The sequence below is a fragment of the Eptatretus burgeri genome, chromosome 5 (assembly GCF_056783735.1).
Source record: "Eptatretus burgeri isolate ZD-2024b chromosome 5, Ebu_testis_v1, whole genome shotgun sequence".
Taxonomy (NCBI): domain Eukaryota; kingdom Metazoa; phylum Chordata; class Myxini; order Myxiniformes; family Myxinidae; genus Eptatretus; species Eptatretus burgeri.
In genome coordinates, this window is record NC_140965.1 from 43014145 (window position 1) to 43035998 (window position 21854).

The following is a 21854-nucleotide window of genomic DNA, read 5'->3' on the forward strand; positions in this document are numbered from 1 at the left end:
GACTACATGGTCCTGACTTGCACATGTCTACAACAGTGAGCTGAATGGGTAGGTGCATGGCTGTCTTTGATTAATTGGGTTGCCTCTGTCCACTTGCACTCTAAAGCTTCTGCATCTTCACACGTTGTGTATTACACCTGTGAAGTGTTCAGCAATGGATTGAGGTAAGATGTGCTCTGCTATCAACTGGCAAACCTGCACTTCTGACTCTGTCAAGTAAACTTCTGTTTTTTCAGTGCTTCTTGTGGAAGTGTTCAATCATCATTCTGAATGTTTTGGTAGTTGTGACACACAGTTTGTCTGGTTGTTTCTAAATGGACCACAAGAGCGAAGACACCTGAGGCGAGAACCTTCACACTTTTTGGCATGGAACACACAGTATGCATGTCCTGGCTGTTTCCTGCATACTTCTCCTCCTACTCATTTAAATAGCGACCAGTTGCCTTTTTCTACTTCTTTGCTGGAGTTGGTGGCATTTTGATAGTTCACTTGAAGTCAGAGAATGTTGCATCCTTTCATTTCTGCAGTGAAATTGAACAAGCTATAAACATTTGGAAGTGAAAGGGGCACACTGTATGCAGAATCATTTGGAAGTTCTCATTTTCAACGAGAGAATAACTTTCAGTGTGTCGTGTGCTAAGCCTTCAATCGGTTTATTAAAGATTCATTGATCGAACTTAAATTTACCGATTTGTTTTTTCCCATCATCATAATATCAGTTGCTCATACGAATTCTGCAATTTGGCCACATTGGCTGAAAACCTCGGAAAAATTAGTACCAAATCATATGGGTTGACAGAGCCCCACCTCTCCAGCATGAGAACCCCACAGCGGGACCTGGGTAAACTATTATTTGGCCCTGCCACATGCTGTTGCTACTTACAGGGTCCTGACTCTTCCAACCAGGGATGCTGGTTCAAAACTCCCGCCCACGTGACATCATGGCGTGTGTCGATTGATCGGCTGGTCCTGGGCACAGGGCTAATTCGTCTGTCCAGTGAAGGCTTCACTTACTAAATACTCATGGTCGAAGTACTGGCAAGCTTCTCTTGCAAAAGAGCATAGAGTACCTTCTGACATCATGCAGACTAGAACATTTGATATCAGTTTGTCGCACAGGCCAGCCAAAGTTAAAATAAATAAACCAGAGAAACGAGAACAGGTATTTCGTAAAAAATACAAAGGACTGGAAGGGAGACGGTGGTCCAAACTAAACACCCAATCATGGAGGTACTAATGGGGTGGGGGGGGAGCGGGAAGGGAGGGTGGAGTACAATCCAACTAATCGCACACACATATGAATAGATAACTAAATTAACCAATTTATGACGAGTTATCAGTGATTTCCATTACAATAGCATCGCTCGATTGTGAAGCTTCCTTACATTTATATATGGAGGAAAAACTTCACTGCCAGGTTTATGGTGAATGCACAACGAAACCTCGAGGACAAAAAAAAAAAAACCCCAAAGTGTTTGTGGTGTCATATTATCAGAAAGCCAACTGTGATCAACATCCCGAAAGCTCACAACAAACCTTACAGTTTACGAAGTCGTCCATCGTCAAGTCAAAACTGAAAAAGCAATGGTCGGTAATTCCTGCAAACCAGGTTAATCAACGTTTTGACGTATATTGTACACAAATCGCTTCATCAAGAGGTACGACAAAACTTACACGTTCGCTTGAACGTTCACCTTTGTACAAAGCATTCAAAGTTGGATGGATTTCAAATTGACAACGAATCAAAACCGATTCAACGCAGCATGCAGTTCCATGCAAATCAATTAAAGCAGCAAGTTTCTTCTTGCTTGCACAGCGATGGCTTACTCAGCATATGCAATTATCTGGCATACACAACATGTACATTTTGATCTTGCTGAATTATTTCATATTTTACAAATTCACCGATTTGGAACATAATTATCACTCCTTTGGCTCTTCAGACAAAACAAGCAACAAAGGCAAAAAATAAAAATAAAAAAAAGCCATACAAATGAAATGAAAACCTGTTGCTGCTGCTTGTATCTTAGCAGCAAGAAATAAGACTGCATTAAAACCAGGAGAAAGCAAAAAAAATAAAAAATTGAATAAGAACACACTATGCTGCATTCCACAGAGCAAATGCAAAGATATTCTGCAAACCTTAGCCAAGCAAGATAAATCAGGACTTTAACCAAATAAATGCACCTGGCAACCGTATGATGCTTTGATATGCCATTGGGTCTCTGTCTGAGGTCTAAAGACTTCTCCTGTTCCTTGCTTGTTCTCGAGTATAGAATATCAGGGCTCCTGCTGGATCCATCCTCTGCAAACAACAGAACACAAGCACAAATGTCGACAAAGATCTGATCTGATTCCAATGTGCCATACTCTGTTGCAGAGCATCAGTGCTGCCAAAGCAGTTACGCAGCAAGGGTTACACTGGGTGATTTGCCATTGCCTTCCCAGCAGTAGTTAGGGTCGGAATTTGAAATTTCTTCATAGCTTTTAACAAAGATCATCATCACACTATTTTAAAGCCTCCCCCCCCCCCCGAGTAGGGATCAGCTTTTTGCGAGCTCCAATCGTGGTACCCTTTCTTGTGGCAATGTTTTTATGGCCGGATGCCCTTCCTGACGACAACCCTTTATTCGCCTTCGACACGCAGGGATAATTACCAGTATACTGGTACTCATTTCGCCGACCTCGGAAGGATGACAGGCTGAGTCAACCCCCGATGTTAATTCAGTGGCCAGCGGGGCTCGAAATCAGGACCCCGAGGATCCCAAGCCACCACCCTAACCACGAAGCCAACACCAGGCTGCGAGCTTTTTACAAAGATACAGATCAGAAATAAAATGAACAACCGCTTGCCAGATGTTTTCATCTTCGTCAACACAATATATGGCAGGCTAGAATCAACAGAAGTACAGTTTGGAATTACTAACAACAAATGGTTGAAGTGCAGGCAAGCTTCTCTTGCAAAAGAGCGTAGAGTATCAGCACATTACCAGTGCTGCTCGATGCCATTACCTCGAGTGCGAAGCATGTGTGCACCGCTTTGCACCTCCTGCCGAGGTTCAACGTCGACCGGCCTCTGCTCTTGTAAAAGCTTCTCAACGTGACACGGCTATACACAGTAAGATGCAAAAAACACCCGAGTCAGCACTCCAAAAATAACCGAAGCACCACTTCAACAGAGCCTGCCCTCCTCATTTTCACTTCGAAACCAAGGTGTATTCCAACAGAAGGTGAAAAAAAACAAATGTGCAAACTGTGTGAAGGGAACCAAAGGATGACGAGAAGAATACCATTTCGCAAACCAAACACAGAAACAGGACTATTAATGGATCTACAGTTCACTTACATACCTAAGAAGCAAGGAAAGTGGACTTACTATGAATTTGGCTTTGAGAATATCATTCCAGGTTGCCAAAATATCTGCAAAAAATAAATAAATAAATAAATAAATAAATACTACTCAAAAAACAAAAAGTTGCACATGGGACACTGGACACTCGCTCTTTTATAACTATAAGAAAAGTAAAAAAGGGAAGGATTCATGGAGAGCAAGCCAGTTTGCTCCAGAGCTTGTATCATTGTTCCAAAACTTGGACAGCTCACATTTGAAAGCCTCAGTCAAAAAAATGAAATAAATATCAATGAGAAACTGGTCGAACATGGTACAATAGATAAATAGGCCACCAAATGTGCAAACAAATCATGAGATATGGAAACAAGGAAACAGGAAGTTGAAAGAGTGGCACACGTCTGGAACAAGTTGAGCAAGCACTCCCACGTCTGTTCCTTCACCTTTTCGAGAAAGAAAATGCTGTGAACGCTCCACTTGCAGCAAAGACTTTTCAACCCTCTCCCGAGCCCCCATAACTCAAAAAACGGCCACTCTGGAAAGACGGGAAGAGGACACAATGACAAGACCTATCCAACACACACACACACACACACACACACACACACACACACACACACACACACACACACACACACACACAAACAACCATGTATTTACTTTGTGTGGAGGGTATCCAGTTGTATCTCAGACAGAGCAGTACAAAGGGTGCATCACATGGGTCACATTGCAACTGCATGGCTTTCTACGATAGGATTCATAAACGACACAAAAGGTGCATACACACGTCTCAAAGAAACTAAATCCAAAATAGCTTACTGGCCATGGCGAATGCTAACTTGCATCCGAGGGCAATTTGTTTTGAGCAATTATCCATTTGTGATCAAACCAAAGATGACATTCACATTTCACAACAGATGCACAAGAACCGTGCAACCGGAGAGACACGTTACCATGGTGTTATGGTGTAAACAAATGTATGTTAGGAGGAAAGAGACAAAATTTGTCCAATCCGGCAGCAAGGCAACCAATACGAGCACATGATAAATTTAGTGGAAGGCACGGATCACCCCCGAGCAAGGATTCAATCCAGCACAAGCTGGAGTCCCCTTGGGCCTTTCTGCATCTAGAGTTACCTGGTACTGTACACTTTAGCTGGGAGAAGAAATTATTTAATCACCAAATTCTAATGAGGAACTGGGGGTTTCTAAATGCAGTGACGAAAAACAAAGATATTAACTTCCCCTTATATCAAGGTTTCAAACAATGACCCAGATTTCAACTTGACAGCTGCGAAACGATTCTGGATTGGTGGTGCAATAGCTCAAACAATCTGACAAACAAGTTCATTTTAAGGTGTAAACGGAATGTTTATTCGATTTTGAGCATTCATCATATTGTCATCTTCATTTTTTTAACGGCCCAATTTATTGCCACCTTTTTGCGGGGTCAGCCGGGGGTAACAGCTCTCACCAGAGTCTGAACAGGACTGATCTTTAACTGACGGAAGTTCGCAATTTTTTTTTGGAAGGGTGTTAGCGATAACTCGCCGACTCTTCGGCAAACACGCTGCAGAATATCTATTGTTCTCCAACGGCTGCAGTGTCGGCAGATGGGTCCTCCGGCTTAACGTACATCTGAGGGATGGAGCACACACAATGATGACTCGACCGGCATTCAAAAACACCAGGAAGAAAGTTTATAACTGGGTATGAATTCAAACGCAGGCGAAACAGCTCAGAGCAAGTGGGCACAAGTTATCCTGGCAAGCCCATTTACAACTGGAAGGGCACTCGGTGGAGAGCATACCTCCGTCACGTCATGCCTGATCCACGAGAACATGTCGGGCCCAATACATTTTTGAAATATCATGCTATACAGTACAAAATCGTTTTTGGCCCCATCTCTCAATGGTGAAGAATCACTTTAAAAATAAAATAATTCTCATATCCAGATCCGGCTCGTCACCAAAATGTAATCAGTTCGTCTTTGTCACACACCTAACGTGTCCACAAAATTTAATCCGGATCCGTACACAACTTTTTCAGATATCCTGCACACAAACAAACAAACAGACAAAAAGGGGTGAAAAACATAACCTCCACCTTCGGTGGCGGAGGTAATAATATGCTGACACGTTTGAAGGTATCCCATGACGTAACTGATAAATGGATGCAAACAGCACATGACTCACGTCAGAGTGCTCAGCACGCTCTTCTTCAAAAAAATTAATAATTCAGTTTCTCCAGGCAACGTCGTCAATATTTTGAGGATCACTCCCTTGAACTCAGGGGTCCAGTAAACAGCCAGGTCCAATAATAATAATAATAATAATAATAATAATCGAATATGAACTTTAATGTAGATTTTCAAAATAAAATAAAATAAATTTCTTCTTCTTCTTCTTTAACAGTTACAATTATTATTCCCACGTTCGTGCGTCATCGGCCAGGTGAAGTGAAGCTCACCCCCCCAACCCCCCCGCCTGACTTTCACGAACCGGGTGGCCAGGCCTGACGTTTGATTGAAGTCATAGCGAAAATTTGTAATTTCTTCATGATGCCGGAGACAACTCGCCTTCCTCCTCGCGAAGGACACCGTGGGATCTTCAACGTCCCCCCCAACTAATGCCAGCAGACAAGACATCCGGCTTAACGTCCATCCAAGGGACGGCGCGCGCACGCACACACACACACACACACACACACACACACACACACACACACACACACACACACACACACACACACACACACACACACACCATGAGGACGGTGGAGCACTGAACAACAGTTGAACAGCGAGCGGGAATGAGGAAACGATGACGCTCCCGGACATCCTGACATTGATGTGGGACTCGCCCCGAGCCCCGGTGTTTGGACGCACCTTGTGAAGGCCGGACAAGGCCAACATCCTGAACAGGGCCTCACACTACCGCTACTAGTCCAGGCCGTGTGAGGCCAACGATCGAACACCGACAGCACTGCACGAACGCGTCCACACGGCCGGGACTGAAAGTGAAACTATGGCGACCATCGAACCTCAAAGCAGTCTTCCATGGAGTATGGCCACCCATTAAATCAATCCCGAACCCCCATTCCCACACGGCACAAAATCTGACCCCGAGGATCTAACGTCGCTTCAAAAACCCCAAATATGTCTTTCATATTACAGGAGGTATAATCTGACAACACCACCGAAGTACCCTCTCAACCGTCCGTTGATGTTCAGCAACAAGGCACCACCACTCACCTGCCAACGGGGGGTGCGACCCGAGATCCAGAAATGTAGCGGAAAAACGAAGAACGAAGGGGGGAAAAAGAAAGGAAAGAAGAGTATTGTGAAAAGAGGATAACCGGTTGGCTTTATTATCGAGATTAGGAGAACGCAAAACCCGCGCCCTTGTGTGGGCCGCAGCTCTTTCAGATCTCGCGAGAACTGTTGCGAAACGTACCGTGACGTCATGGTGACGCGGTGTATAAACGGACCTCTTTCACCAGGATGTGCGAGGAAAGTTGGGCGCATCGACGACTCGGCGGAACTTTAACCCATGACACGTTTAACATCACACCCTTAATCCATCGGTTTACTCCTTCATCATCACCATCGATCGTACAGACCTAATGTTGACCATTGAAACCGAAATTTCATCAGGGGAGGGGGTGTGTGCAGGAGAGGGGGTTGTGGGAGGGGAGGGGGTTGTGGGAGGGGAGGGGGTTGTGGGAGGGGAGGGGGTTGTGGGAGGGGAGGGTTGTGGGAGGAGGGGGTTGTGGGAGGGAGGGGTTGTGTGCAGGGGAGGGGGTTGTGTGCAGGTAAGGGGTTGTGTGCAGGGGAAGGGGTTGTGGGCAAGGGAGGGGTTGTGGGCAAGGGAGGGGGTTGTGTGCAGGGGAGGGGGTTGTGTGCAGGGGAGGGGGTTGTGTGCAGGTAAGGGGTTGTGTGCAGGGGAAGGGGTTGTGTGCAGGGGAGGGGTTGTGTGCAGGTAAGGGGTTGTGTGCAGGGGAAGGGGTTGTGGGCAAGGGAGGGGGTTGTGGGCAGGGGAGGGGTTGTGTGCAGGGGAGGGGGTTGTGTGCAGGGGAGGGGTTGTGTGCAGGGGAGGGGGTTGTGGGCAGGGGAGGGGTTGTGTGCAGGGAGGAGGGTTGTGTGCAGGGGAGGGGTTGTGGGCAAGGGAGGGGGTTGTGGGCAGGGGAGGAGGTTGTGTGCAGGGGAGGGGGTTGTGGGCAGGGGAGGGGGTTGTGTGCAGGGGAGGGGGTTGTGTGCAGGGGAGGGGGTTGTGGGCAAGGGAGGGGGTTGTGGGCAGGGGAGAGGGTTTTGTGCAGGCGAGGGGGTTGCGTGCAGGTAAGGGGTTGTGTGCAGGGGAGGGGGTTGTGTGCAGGGGAGGGGGTTGTGGGCAGGGGAGGTGGTTGTGTGCAGGGAAGGTGGTTGTATGCAGGGAAGGGTTGTGCATGCAGAGGGTCCAATGGCACATCACCAGGATGCACTTTTATCAGCTCCGGCACCGAAGCTTATTTTCACCCGTCTTGTCTGTCTGTCTGTCTGTCTGTCTGTCTGTCTGTCTGTCTGTCTGTCTGTCTGTCAGCACGATATCTCAAAAGGTTACGGACGGATTCGGATGAAACTTGCTGGAGACGTCCGACGTGTGACAAGGACGAAGTGATTTAATTTTGGTGAAGATCCGGATCGATCCGGATACTGGAATTTTCCTCAGTGATTATTATTCACCGTTGAGAGACGGGACACAAAACGATGTCCAGCACGAGATTTCAAAAAAAAAAAAATTGTGGACGAGTGATGACTAAACGAGGTGGACGAGTGGGTTCGGTATCTCGATGCGGCCTATCAGTGGTGTACAAAGGGTAAACTCATCAACCTGGCGGAGGTGTGCGCTCCACCGAGGTCCGATCTAATTTATTTAATTTTTTTCGGGAAGGACTAGTTTGTGGGGTGCTGGAACGAACAAACAATGACGGCACAATCTCCTTTTGAGGAGACAGTCTGTCACAGACGTCACAATCAATCACCCGTGCATACCCATCAACTGCTTCTATGGACTTCCAGTTTTTAAATCGACTATTTCTGCTGATGCTGCCGTACTTTTACAGTTTTCAGGGAGGCCATTGCGTGCATTACGACTCTTGAGAGAAACAAACCAAAATAAAACCGTCAGAATGTCACGTCGCGACGTCGTGACGTCATTGCGTCGGTGAGCGTGCACGTTGGCTGCCTTTGTTCACTGACTGGATCGTCGTGCTCAGAGCATCTGTTGCTCATTAAAAGCCGCTGCACTGTACTGGAATATTGGACTTTCGAAATGACGTAAGAATGTGAGAGGCATTTGGCGCATGCGCTGTTTGTGCGTTTTCAGTGACTCACTTCTGCCCGGTGGGTGCTTATCACCTGTTGTTGCGAGCGTGAAATCTGTAATTTAAATACACAAGGAAACAAGAAGGGCACTCGGTGGAGCGCAGACCTCCGCCACGTAATGCCTGATCCACGAGAACATGTCGGGCCCAATGACATTTTTGAAATATCATGCTGTACAGTAATATATAGTTTTTGGCCCCATCTCTCAATGGTGAAGAATCGCTTTGAAATTAAATAATTCTTGTATCCAGATCCGGATCCGGATCTTCTCCAAAGTTGAATCAATTCTTCCTTGTCTCACACCCAACATGTACACCAAGTTTCGTCCGAATCCGTCCACAACTTTTCGAGATATCATGCTATATATGATTTTTGGCCCTATCAATAGTGAAGAATCACTTTGAAATTAAATAATTCTCGTATCCAGATCCGGATCCGGATCTTCTCCAAAATTGAATCAATTATTCCTTGTCACACACCCAACGTGTCCACCAAGTTTCGTCCGAATCCGTCCACAACTTTTCGAGATATCATGCTATATATGATTTTTGGCCCTATCAATAGTGAAGAATCACTTTGAAATTAAATAATTCTCGTATCCAGATCCGGATCCGGATCTTCTCCAAAATTGAATCAATTCTTCCTTGTCACACACCCAACGTGTCCACCAAGTTTCGTCCGAATCCGTCCACAACTTTTCGAGATATCATGCTATATATGATTTTTGGCCCGATCAATGATGAAGAATCACTTTGAAATTAAATAATTCTCGTATCCAGATCCGGATCCGGATCTTCTCCAAAGTTGAATCAATTCTTCCTTGTCACACACCCAACATGTACACCAAGTTTCGTCCGAATCCGTCCACAACGTTTCGAGATATCATGCTATATATGATTTTTGGCCCTATCAATAGTGAAGAATCACTTTGAAATTAAATAATTCTCGTATCCAGATCCGGATCCGGATCTTCTCCAAAATTGAATCAATTCTTCCTTGTCACACACCCAACATGTACACCAAGTTTCGTCCGAATCCGTCCACAACTTTTCGAGATATCATGCTATATATGATTTTTGGCCCTATCAATAGTGAAGAATCACTTTGAAATTAAATAATTCTCGTATCCAGATCCGGATCCGGATCTTCTCCAAAATTGAATCAATTATTCCTTGTCACACACCCAACGTGTCCACCAAGTTTCGTCCGAATCCGTCCACAACTTTTCGAGATATCATGCTATATATGATTTTTGGCCCTATCAATAGTGAAGAATCACTTTGAAATTAAATAATTCTCGTATCCAGATCCGGATCCGGATCTTCTCCAAAATTGAATCAATTATTCCTTGTCACACACCCAACGTGTCCACCAAGTTTCGTCCGAATCCGTCCACAACTTTTCGAGATATCATGCTATATATGATTTTTGGCCCTATCAATAGTGAAGAATCACTTTGAAATTAAATAATTCTCGTATCCAGATCCGGATCCGGATCTTCTCCAAAATTGAATCAATTATTCCTTGTCACACACCCAACGTGTCCACCAAGTTTCGTCCGAATCCGTCCACAACTTTTCGAGATATCATGCTATATATGATTTTTGGCCCTATCAATAGTGAAGAATCACTTTGAAATTAAATAATTCTCGTATCCAGATCCGGATCCGGATCTTCTCCAAAATTGAATCAATTATTCCTTGTCACACACCCAACGTGTCCACCAAGTTTCGTCCGAATCCGTCCACAACTTTTCGAGATATCATGCTATATATGATTTTTGGCCCTATCAATAGTGAAGAATCACTTTGAAATTAAATAATTCTCGTATCCAGATCCGGATCCGGATCTTCTCCAAAATTGAATCAATTCTTCCTTGTCACACACCCAACGTGTCCACCAGGTTTCGTCCGAATCCGTCCACAACTTTTCGAGATATCATGCTATATATGATTTTTGGCCCGATCAATGATGAAGAATCACTTTGAAATTAAATAATTCTCGTATCCAGATTCGGATCCGGATCTTCTCCAAAATTGAATCAATTCTTCCTTGTCACACACCCAACATGTACACCAAGTTTCGTCCGAATCCGTCCACAGCTTTTCGAGATATCGTGCTATATATGATTTTTGGCCCGATCAATGGTGAAGAATCACTTTGAAATTAAATCATTCTCGTATCATGATCCGGATCCGGATCTTCTCCAAAATTGAATCAATTCTTCCTTGTCACACACCCAATGTGTCCACCAAGTTTCGTCCGAATCCGTCCACAACTTTTCGAGATATCATGCTATATATGATTTTTGGCCCTATCAATAGTGAAGAATCACTTTGAAATTAAATAATTCTCGTATCAAGATCCGGATCCGGATCTTCTCCAAAATTGAATCAATTCTTCTTTGTTACACACCCAACGTGTCCACCAAGTTTCGTCCGAATCCGTCCACAACTTTTCGAGATATCGTGCTATATATGATTTTTGGCCCGATCAATGGTGAAGAATCACTTTGAAATTAAATAATTCTCGTATCCAGATCCGGATCCGGATCTTCTCCAAAATTGAATCAATTCTTCCTTGTCACACACCCAACGTGTCCACCATGTTTCGTCCGAATCCGTCCACAACTTTTCGAGATATCGTGCTATATATGATTTTTGGCCCGATCAATGGTGAAGAATCACTTTGAAATTAAATAATTCTCGTATCCAGATCCGGATCCGGATCTTCTCCAAAATTGAATCAATTCTTCCTTGTCACACACCCAACGTGTCCACCAAGTTTCGTCCGAATCCGTCCACAACTTTTCGAGATATCGTGCTATATATAATTTTTGGCCCGATCAATGGTGAAGAATCACTTTGAAATTAAATAATTCTCGTATCCAGATCCGGATTGGAATCTTCTCCAAAATTGAATCAATTCTTCCTTGTCACACACCCAACGTGTCCACCAGGTTTCGTCCGAATCCGTCCACAACTTTTTGAGATATCCTGTACACAGACAAACAGACAGAAAAGGGGTGAAAACATAACCACCTTCACCTTCAGTGGCCGAGGTAATTAGACGCAGGTGGAGGTCGTTCAGCTCATCATGCCTGCGCCACATCAACGCCACACCAATTTATCAAACAACACCAATCAAATTATATAAAAATGCAAAATGTTTTTTATTTTAATTATGTTTTTTTTAACCTCTGCCACCAAAGGTGAAGGAGGTGATGTTTTCACCCTTTTCTGTCTTGTTTGTCTGTTTGTGTGTACAGGATATCTCAATAAGTTGTGGACGGAACCGGATGAAATTTTGTGGACAGGTTCAGAGTGTGACAAGGAAGAACTGAGTAGATTTTGGTGAAGATCCGGATCCGGATCCGATAATTTTTCAAGTGATTCTTCACCATTGAGATATATGGCCAAAAACGCTATATTGTTGTGGGCCGGGGTTCGTTGGCGATAAACGACCACCAGGGGGAGCAGTAGGGTCGTCTCCACCGAACACCCTGGAATTTAGGTCGTGACTCTCGGATAAGTCTGAAAGGTCACGGGTCCCTTAGCGGACCGTGGTCGCAAATATTTCGACGGCGGGGGGGTGGGGTCGGGTTAATTGCCTAATTTCAATATACCTAAGTTCCTATCGTCAAATTACCGGGGAAGTCACACCCTCGACGGACTCTGTCGAACCAGGTCACTCTAGCGACCTCGGTCAGGTGTAACGGAGCGGAATTACCAGAGTCCGTCGGTCAAAATGACAACTTACGGCACACGGCCTCCCTAATTCTCAATATGCATTGTGCTGGGTCAATGGTAGAAATGACAGGCAACGAACTGGAACATTTAACAGATATTTATTTACAATAGGGAGGGAGACACAGAGCAGAGTTATCCGAATATGAGAAATGCAATTTACAAGGAACACAGGCACTTAAACAGTTTCTACTTACAGATGGGGCCCACACACACACACACACACACACACACACACACACACACACACACACACACACACACACACACACACACACACACACACACACACACACACACACACACACCCAAAGAAAATGGACCCCGTGGGTCTTTATTCGGTCCACCCACCAAGGAAGATAGTTCAGCTGGGGGACCAGAGCCTGGCCGGGTACCTTCCCGCCTCGTGCGGTCACACCGGACTTCAACCACCACCGTGGGACTCGAACCCACGTTCCGAAATGCATGGGCCCACGACCCTGGCTGCTCGGCCTCCACCACCACGATGAGCCACCGCAAAGGACCGGAGACCATGACCGAGACCAAGCCACCACTCCAGACCAGAAATAATCGGCCACGCTGACTGTAGTACACTCGTCCTGACAACCACTCTACTCTTCTTGTCAGATCCGAGGTATTTCTTCCCCTCCTACTCGCCTCCTGATTGGACGAGGGGTTGTCGGGCGACCAGTGGCCTCCCCTCATTGGTCGGGCCGAACACTCCATCTGGCGAAGGCAGAGCCGGCCCTGAGGTGATGATTTTCCTGATTGGACAAGGGGTGGAGTCGGAGCTGAGGCGATGAGCGAAGAACGAAGGAGATTTGTTGGCATTGTGCAGCTTCAAGATGTAAAAAAAAACCTGACTATAAAAGAAACCTGCAGCGCACACATGAAATTCCCATCAGACATAAGGGATGGGACCTGAACGATAACACATACTTATCAAAATAACTGAACTGAGGGAACTGCTGACTGTCTGTGTGCACAAGGTTTCCAAATACGTAACAATATAACATGATATCACAAAAAGTTATGGACGAGTTATGAGCAAACTCGGTGGATGAATTGGTTAGGCGGATTCGGTTTTGGTTGAGGTTCGGATGCAGATCCGGCATGTCAGTGGGACACAACACGTAAACTCTTCAGCCTGCGGGATGTATGCCCTCAACCGAGTTTCGTTGTGGTTTTCCATGTTTGGGCATTTCATTATCCGATCGAATTGAAACTTGCCAGGTATATTGCTGGAGACCTGAGCATGTGCCTTTTCAAGGTTTGATATTAATCAGACAAGTGGTTCCCAAGTTATGGCCATTTATTTACCAAACCAATGATAGGACACGGTGATATGACGTCACGATTGACGTCACAATTCTTCTTCTTTTTTTTCTTTTTTTTGCACGTACGGGCCCGCACTAGTTATATTAATACGCTGAGCCATATTTTGTGGACGTATCTCCGTATCTGCCGGACGGATTGTCGCCACTTTCGTCATGCGGGTGCTTTGTGGTCTCATGTACAGGTTTGGGAATTTTGGGCGATTTTCTAATTTTTTACATTCGTTTGCATGGAGACGTGTGACGTCACCGCGGAGGCATAATGACATCGTCAGTCATTCGCTGACGTCATTACGTCTGTCGTCGACAGACCGTCACCGCTGAGAGGCGTAATGCCACTCCGAGAAAACAGGGTCTGCAAATGTAAAACCCTCTTCTGCACATGCTGACGACCTCAGAAGGTGAATTTGACACAAAAAATGTAACAAGAAACATTGTACGTAAAGAAATTCTACAAATCACATTGTGAAGACTGGATATATTGACGTCCTAATGAACCCTCACTTTATAAACCACACGGAGCGCGGGTTTGGCTCGTTGATAATTAAATATGAGTAATAATCAACGTTTTGGTATCAGTGTTCATGTTAGAGTTAAAAAGCCTTTGTCTAAAGACTATAACTTGTGCAAGAGCACAAAGCAAACAATCACGCATGGTTAAATGTTGAGATAATGCTGGTTTGTTTGTCCTGCTGAATCACATTGAGCTCCAGGAGGAGTTTTGGGTGGTGACATTATTATATTATTGATCAAGATCAGTCATGGCCCAAAGGATCAGCTGTCCGAGTCTCTTTACCAGTGCCAAACCCCACTCCCCCTCCAAAAAAATAAATAGATGCACTGCTGCCCTCGAAAGATTCATTCGTAGCAGAGACAACGGAGAACAAGTCTGAAGACGACGATGGTTCACGAGCGGTATTTGACGATGTAGATTGTTTCAGAAGTCAAGGATGAGTCAATGTGATAATGTTTGACCAAGTTATAAAAATGATCAACATGATGTGGTACAAGTGACAGGTTATTAGCTGCAAAATGTCGAAAACCCGGTTTCGTTCAACAACTTTCAAAATTTGACCTTTGCATAACCTTTAAAGGTCACAAAACAATATTGTGGACGTTAAAATAAGGAAACAGGATACGTGCTATAGCTTATTGGAGTCAGTTCGTCGAAGAAGGTCGAAAACCCGGTTCAATTCCCACAACTTTGAAAATTTGACCTTTGCATAACCTTTAAAGGTCACAAAACAATATTGTGGACGTTAAAATAAGGAAACAGGATACGTGCTATAGCTTAATGGAGTTAGTTCGTCGAAGAAGGTCGAAAACCCGGTTCAATTCCCACAACTTTGAAAATTTGACCTTTGTGGCCTTTAAAGGTCAAAGGTCAAGGATTATGACCTTTGGTGCAAAACTTCCTCTGGAACATTCCAGGAACAATATAGCGTCATATAGGTTATATGGGATTTCGCACTCCTCGGATTATCCATACTTTGATGAAATCAGCAAAAAAACAAACTTGAAGGGGGCGCCACGGGCAAGGTGTTCGAGATAGAGCAAAATGGTTTCAAGACTTTAGGTGTGGAATGACCTCAAGATTATGTATAAAAAATATTGTCATCCAAGCTCTCAAAGTTTGGGCGGTCGTATGATTTTTATATCAAAATTCGCAATTTTCTAAGTTTTTGACCTTGCGACCTTGACCTTGGGAAGAAAATGAAAAATCGGGCAACGACAAGTTTTAGATAATTCATTTTTCTATTCAAATACCAAAGAGCCCATTCCATTCAGTCATTTCCCTCGGAGAAAATAGATTTTTAATCCGACTACCCCCTAAAAATGGCTATTTTTTGGGCGTGGCTCTGCCAACAATGGGGGGAGCCACGCCCTCATCCAGGAAAACACAACTAGACATTGATATCGAACACATAACCAAGTTTCATCAAGATCGGATCAAAGTCCACGGAGTTATGCTCTGGACAGACAGACACACAGACACACAGACAAGCCGGTAGGCGGACATGGGTAGTCGGCCGTTGCTGGGCAATGGAGGGGTCCATAGCAACGGTTCTTTCTCACACATAACTAGGACATACCATGAACTTACCACACCAGTTTAATGTATATCTGACTCATAGTCTCTGAGATATAACTAACTTCGTTTTTTTTTAATTGTTTTCGACCAGGGTTCATTCAAAGTCTATCTTCTCCAACAGTTTTCATAGGATCCGGCTGGAAATTTTTGACAATATGGCTCAATGTACTGCCCACAGTCGCTCGTGGCCCGATTTTTGATTTTCGAAAAAATAATTTTTTAATGATTTTTCCAAATTTTCAAAAAATTTCAAAGTCCCGTTGCTCGGCAACGGATGGGTCCATAGCAACGGTTCTCATTTGCACACAACTAGGTCATGGTATGAAAGTACCAACCAAGTTTCATCGAAATCGAAAAATTTCAAAATATTTCAAAGTCCCGTTGCGAGGCAACGGATGGGTCCATAGCAACGGTTCTCATTTGCACACAACTAGGTCATGGTATGAACCTACCATCCAGGTTTTATAAAAATCGAAAAATTTCAAAACATTTCAAAGTCCCGTTGCTAGGCAACGGATGGGTCCATAGCAACGGTTCTCATTTGCACACAACTAGGTCATGGTATGAAAGTACCAACCAAGTTTCATCGAAATCGAAAAATTTCAAAATACTTCAAAGTCCCGTTGCTAGGCAACGGATGGGTCCATAGCAACGGTTCTCATTTGCACATAACTAGGTCATGGTATGAACCTACCAACCAAGTTTTATCAAAATCGAAAAATTTCAAAACATTTCAAAGTCCCGTTGCTAGGCAACGGATGGGTCCATAGCAACGGTTCTCTTTTGCATACAACTCGGTCATGGTATGAACCTACCAACCAAGTTTCATCGAAATCGCCATTGTATTAACGGAGCACTGGATCGAACAGAGAGACAGACATATCGACGGAAATACTGATAATAAGGGTAGAACAAATTTCAAAATTTTTTTTTTGAAAAATTGTTTTTTTTCGACTAGATCGACTACCCAACATAACGAATATAGTGGTCACTCTGGCTGGTGCTTGTTAACCAACACTATTGAAGAACATAGATTCATCAACACGGTTGCCTCCAAAGCCGAAGTCGGCACATGTGACATGGGAATAACCTGGGAATATGAATTTGTTTAGAGAGCAGAAGCTGCTGCTCATCCACAACCACACTCAAGGATAGAAATCAGAGTAACCTGGTGTGAAGGCAACGTCCAGAAGATTGTTTTCGGCAGGAATTTGGAATTTGTTACATGGTAATGGTGATAACTCACCTACTCTTCGCAAAAAAACAAACCCATGGGATCTTTAATGTACAACCGAGGTCCAGCTATCAGAGCCCTAGCTTTTAATACGGATAATGCAGACTGCTTCGCTAAGCAAAGTTTTTCCACAGGTAAATACAGGCACTGGCACGGACAGATCAAGGCATTGGAGGCTGTGGGTAGTACTGTGATTGGTACATAAGAAACCAGAACGGTACTCATACTCGGTCGAGCACAGACCTCCACCTGTCTGAACAGCTTACATTTTGTATCCCACAAAGGAACCGGATCTGCATCCGGACCTGAACTAAACTCGAATGGGCTTGTTCTTGTCACCTACCCAAGTCATTCACCTCGTTTTGTCATAACTCGTCCACAACTTTTTGAAATATCGTGCTATATGTCGTTTTTGGCCCTATCTCTCAATGGTGAAGAATCATTTCAAAAATCAAAAAATTCTCAGACCCAGATCTTCAACATAATTGAAGCAATTCGTCCTTGTCACACACCCAACCTGCCCACAAAGTTTCGTCCGATTCTGTCTGTAACTTTTTCAGATATCCTGCTGGATATTGTGTTTGGCCCTATCCCTCAACGATGAAGAATCATTAAAAAAAAATCATAGTATCTGGAAGCGGATCTTCACCAAAGTTGAATCAATTGGTCCTGATCAAACACCCAACCTGTCCACCAAGTTTCGTAGGAATTCGTCCAGAATATTTTGAGATATCCTTCCCCGTGTCAGACAGACAAACAGACAGGGGTGAAAACATAATTCCGTAATAGTTGCTCCTCGGTTAAGAGACCACCTTACAGTCATGCTTTTCTTTGGTGCTGGCAACCCAAACCGAGAGGTGACTGCATCCTCAAGCTTACTGTGGTCATAGTATATTACGAAACTGTCGGACCCTGATATTCGTGGGGGATACCTTCCTGAAAAATGCTGAATCCGTGGATGTCGAGGCATTGTTTCAATGGGAAAAAGGGTGATAGGTTCCCGGCGGTTCGTGATTCATTAATGAAAATCAAAAATCCCATGAAAAACCGCGAATACGTGAAGCACAGGGCCGCAAATGTAAAAGTAGGTCTCATTTTATGAACCACGAATATGTGGAGTCCGCGAATAGCAGAACTCTGAATGTCAGGGTCCGGCAGTACTTGTGTCTTATTGATCATAGCATGGTAATTCAGATTTATTTCTTGTGTTGTGTTTTGAATTTGAGTAATCCCTTGCTGATCCTGATCTCAGCTGCGACATTTGCCACATATTCATTTAACCCAGTTGGCACATGTTAAAATTGTGGGTAAAGATTGAAGTAATTTCATTTGAATGTGTTAGGAACCATACTTGTTCAGAACAGTTCAGAACAGAGAGAACAGGGTTGCATCATGCAAGTTAGTTTATACATTTGTTGCAAAAAAGACCACTTTCCTTACGTCATGCAACACGTACATCTTTCCTTACGTCACATACACCTGCTCGTAGCACATCTGACCATAGCACTTCCCCATCTGTCTGTTTTTCTTCCTCTTTCGACTGTAATTCCCTTTTGGGATTGGCTGCTTAACGGTTAGGGTGGTGGGCTTGGGATCCTCGGGTCCTGAGTTCAAATCCTGCTCGGCCATTTAATTAATACCAGGTGGGGTTGACTCTGCCTGTCATCCTTCCGAGGTTGGCAAAATGAGTGCCAGCTTGCTGGTATCCTGTGTCGGAGTGGTGAGCTGTCCAGAATTGTGTCCAATAGAGAAGGAGACTGCTTAGGCAGCACCAACGCTCTGCGCAGATTATGGTCCCGATGGATGGATGGATAGTTAAGTAATAAACAATTTCTTACAATAAGTAAGATAAACAATTTCTGGATTATTTGTTGACGTAGTTGATTACTGACAGACTACTAATAAGTGTCACAAATTGTGGGTTATAATCAAGACAGCAAAGCTATGCATATGTATCAATTAGCATTGAAACAGGAGTTAATGGCCCTTGCACATTATTCTGACATAAATATATAAATTCTGAATCAGATGGACAATCAATCCCTTTATTAAAAAAAAAAAATCCTTTTCACAAAGCTCAACAACCAAATGAGACGTCGCAACCAACTAATCAAGCAAGAGCCCATAAACTCCATAAAGTATGTGATACTGAAAGGCAACAGAGTCTGCAAAGCCTTTTCCCTTATTTTACATCTGAGACTTATCTGAAGTCAAATTTACCAGGAAACAAACAAAACGAGAGCAGTGATTGTCAAGTTCAACCTGCAGTTGCTGAAATCAGAACATTATGAGCCCTGTCCTCTGTCCAAGACTCCTGATCCTGAAACCATACTCGGTGGTTTTAATGGTTAGAGTGTCTGCTCTGAGCTTGGGAGGGCAGCAGTTTGAAACTGCCTTGGATGAGGCATACCAAAGTCTTTAAAAATGGAACGTGCTGCTCCCTTGCTCGAGGCTCAGCATGTAAAAGGATAATGCACCGACCAACACCCATGGGTTGGCAACCTTGGCGCAGGCTTGATGGATCTAATGGCCTCCTCCGGCATTGAAGTTCCTCGAAAGGAAACTCATAAAATTACAAGAACCGAATGAAATTTTCTCATATGTCAAATACTTTTCTGATAGATTGCATACATCCAAGTCTTGCTTTGAACAACATTCGATCCCTTCCATGCATCACTGTGTAAGCAACACCTCAAAAAAGAAAAAAAATTGTTTATCAAAATCCTGTTACCCCTCACATTCAATTGAACTCTGCAGATCTACAATACTACTACTCCTTCAATGGCTACTATTATTTCCACCTTATTGTGCGGTTGGCAGGAGAGCATCTTTGGCCCAAGTCATTCACAAAACCGCCAAGCCAGGCCTGATGTTAGACTGGAGGTGGCATGAACGTGAGATTTAACCAGGATGCTGGCAACAGGTTTGCCTTCTCATCTTGAAAGACAGCGTGGGATCTTTAACATCCGCCAATCAATGTTAACAAATGGGACGCCGTGTTTGACATCTATCTGAGGGATGACACACACACACACACACACACACACACACACACACACACACACACACACACACACACACACACACACACACACACACACACACACACACACACACACACACACACACACACACACACGCACGTAGTCCTGGGGAGGGTCTGCAATTTCTGATTGCTCTTTTTCTTGTTTAAATGTCAATTTTGAAATGTTTACTCTTCCGACACTCTCATTTCCTAAAGTCTTCTTCTTCTTCTTTCGGCTGCTCCCATTTGGGGTCGCCACAGCGGATCATCCGTATGATCCGCATAGTGATTTGGCACATGTTTTACGCCGGATGCCCTTCCTGACGCAACCCTGGTCGCCTCTTACAACACAGGGATATGGTACACCTATTGTAACTGGGGTATACACCGGCCCAGTATACTGGTACTCACTTCGCCGACCTCGGAAGGATGACAGGCTGAGTCAACCCCCCCCCCCCTGGTGTATTAATTCAGTGGCCCAACGGGGCTTGAACTCAGGACCTTTTGGATCCCAAGCCGCTGCCCTAACCACTGCGCCAACACCAGGATGTGACTCTCATTTCCAAAAGTCCTTCTCGCATAATACTTCATCTTATTCCCTTCCTCTCTGTTTCATTTCTGGATCGCTTACAAATCCACATCCCATCACCCATTGCATCCATACAGCATGTCTTTGTTCGTGCCATTAATCACTCTTCCATCAATCCCAATCCTGGTATCATTCGTCATCTTTCTGACCTTGGGATTCTGAAAGCAAATCTGTTTTATCATGAGTATGGTGTGGGATTCCCACCTGGGTCTTCTGGCCCCCGCTCTGGGTCCCCCCTGTCAGACTCCACATCGCCCCAATTTCAGCCCTGCTATGTGTCCCTGTCATTCCGTGTCCCCCACATTCCATGTTCCCCAATTCCATGTGCTCCCCACCCTACATCCCATGCCACTTCTCCACATCCAACTGCCCTTTCTTCACGTCTCCCAGCTCCCTCTGCATGTTCTCCACCCTGCCAACTCCACCTCCTCATCTTTCCCAAACTGCATGTACCTCCACCACATGAGGCTTATGCTCTAATCTGCCAGATATAGTAATCCAAGCCACTGCTGCTGAATGCAACATAATGCTCTTAACAGAATCCTTCCTCCCAGAGGATGTTCCCGATTCCTCTTGGTCTCTCCCCAACGATTGTCTCCTCTATCTTGACAGACCTGACTCCATCTTAGTGGTCTCGTGGCAGCTTATATCAAAACCTCCACTTCTCACAGTCCATTTACTGCCCTGTCCCTTCCAAACCCTGAGGAGTACCTTTGCATGCACTTTCCCCTCCACAACCACCTCTTGTTTGTCTGTGTGCTATACTGCTATACCATCCTCCTAATGGTGGCAACCCCCTTAACATCCATTCATCTCTATCTCTGTCAACATGAACCAACTCATCCCAACTCTCTTACTCATATGCAGCAATTCCAACTGCTACCATGCCAAGATGTGACTTTCAAAATGACATAATCCCCCCCCCCTCCAAAATGCTCGGTACGCATGCACAGAAACCCCAGGAACTTAATGAGTTTGGGGCAAAATATAATGTATTATGTGTCCTTGATAAGGATTGTTACTTGGAATGGCTCACCAAGCTTCTGAAAGAAGCAGAAATTACTTGGAAAAGTACCCGAGAGAAAGGTTTGTGCCACTGCACAACAAAAGACTTGGAGAACTTT

At 44.5% G+C, this 21854-nt stretch overlaps 1 protein-coding gene across 7 annotated transcripts in view; it reads right to left on the reverse strand.

The window, feature by feature from the left end:
• Positions 1–6829, reverse strand: part of LOC147026324 (uncharacterized) — a 126453-nt gene extending 119624 nt beyond the window's left edge. For 2 of the 7 annotated variants that reach the window (XM_085881625.1, XM_085881624.1), the window contains exons 1-5: positions 6602–6829; positions 4010–4094; positions 3793–3884; positions 3013–3109; positions 2188–2305 (exon numbers count right to left, since the gene is read on the reverse strand). In XM_085881625.1, the coding sequence (XP_085737751.1) occupies positions 2188–2305; positions 3013–3109; positions 3793–3884; positions 4010–4094; positions 6602–6814 (605 nt within the window). In that variant the 5' untranslated portion in view covers positions 6815–6829. Of the gene's footprint in view, positions 1–2187; positions 2306–3012; positions 3110–3376; positions 3421–3792; positions 3885–4009; positions 4095–4822; positions 4987–6601 lie in introns of those variants that run through there. The other 5 variants (XM_085881628.1, XM_085881627.1, XM_085881629.1 and 2 more) reach the window with 5 other exon arrangements.
• Positions 6830–21854: the final 15025 nt, after the last annotated feature.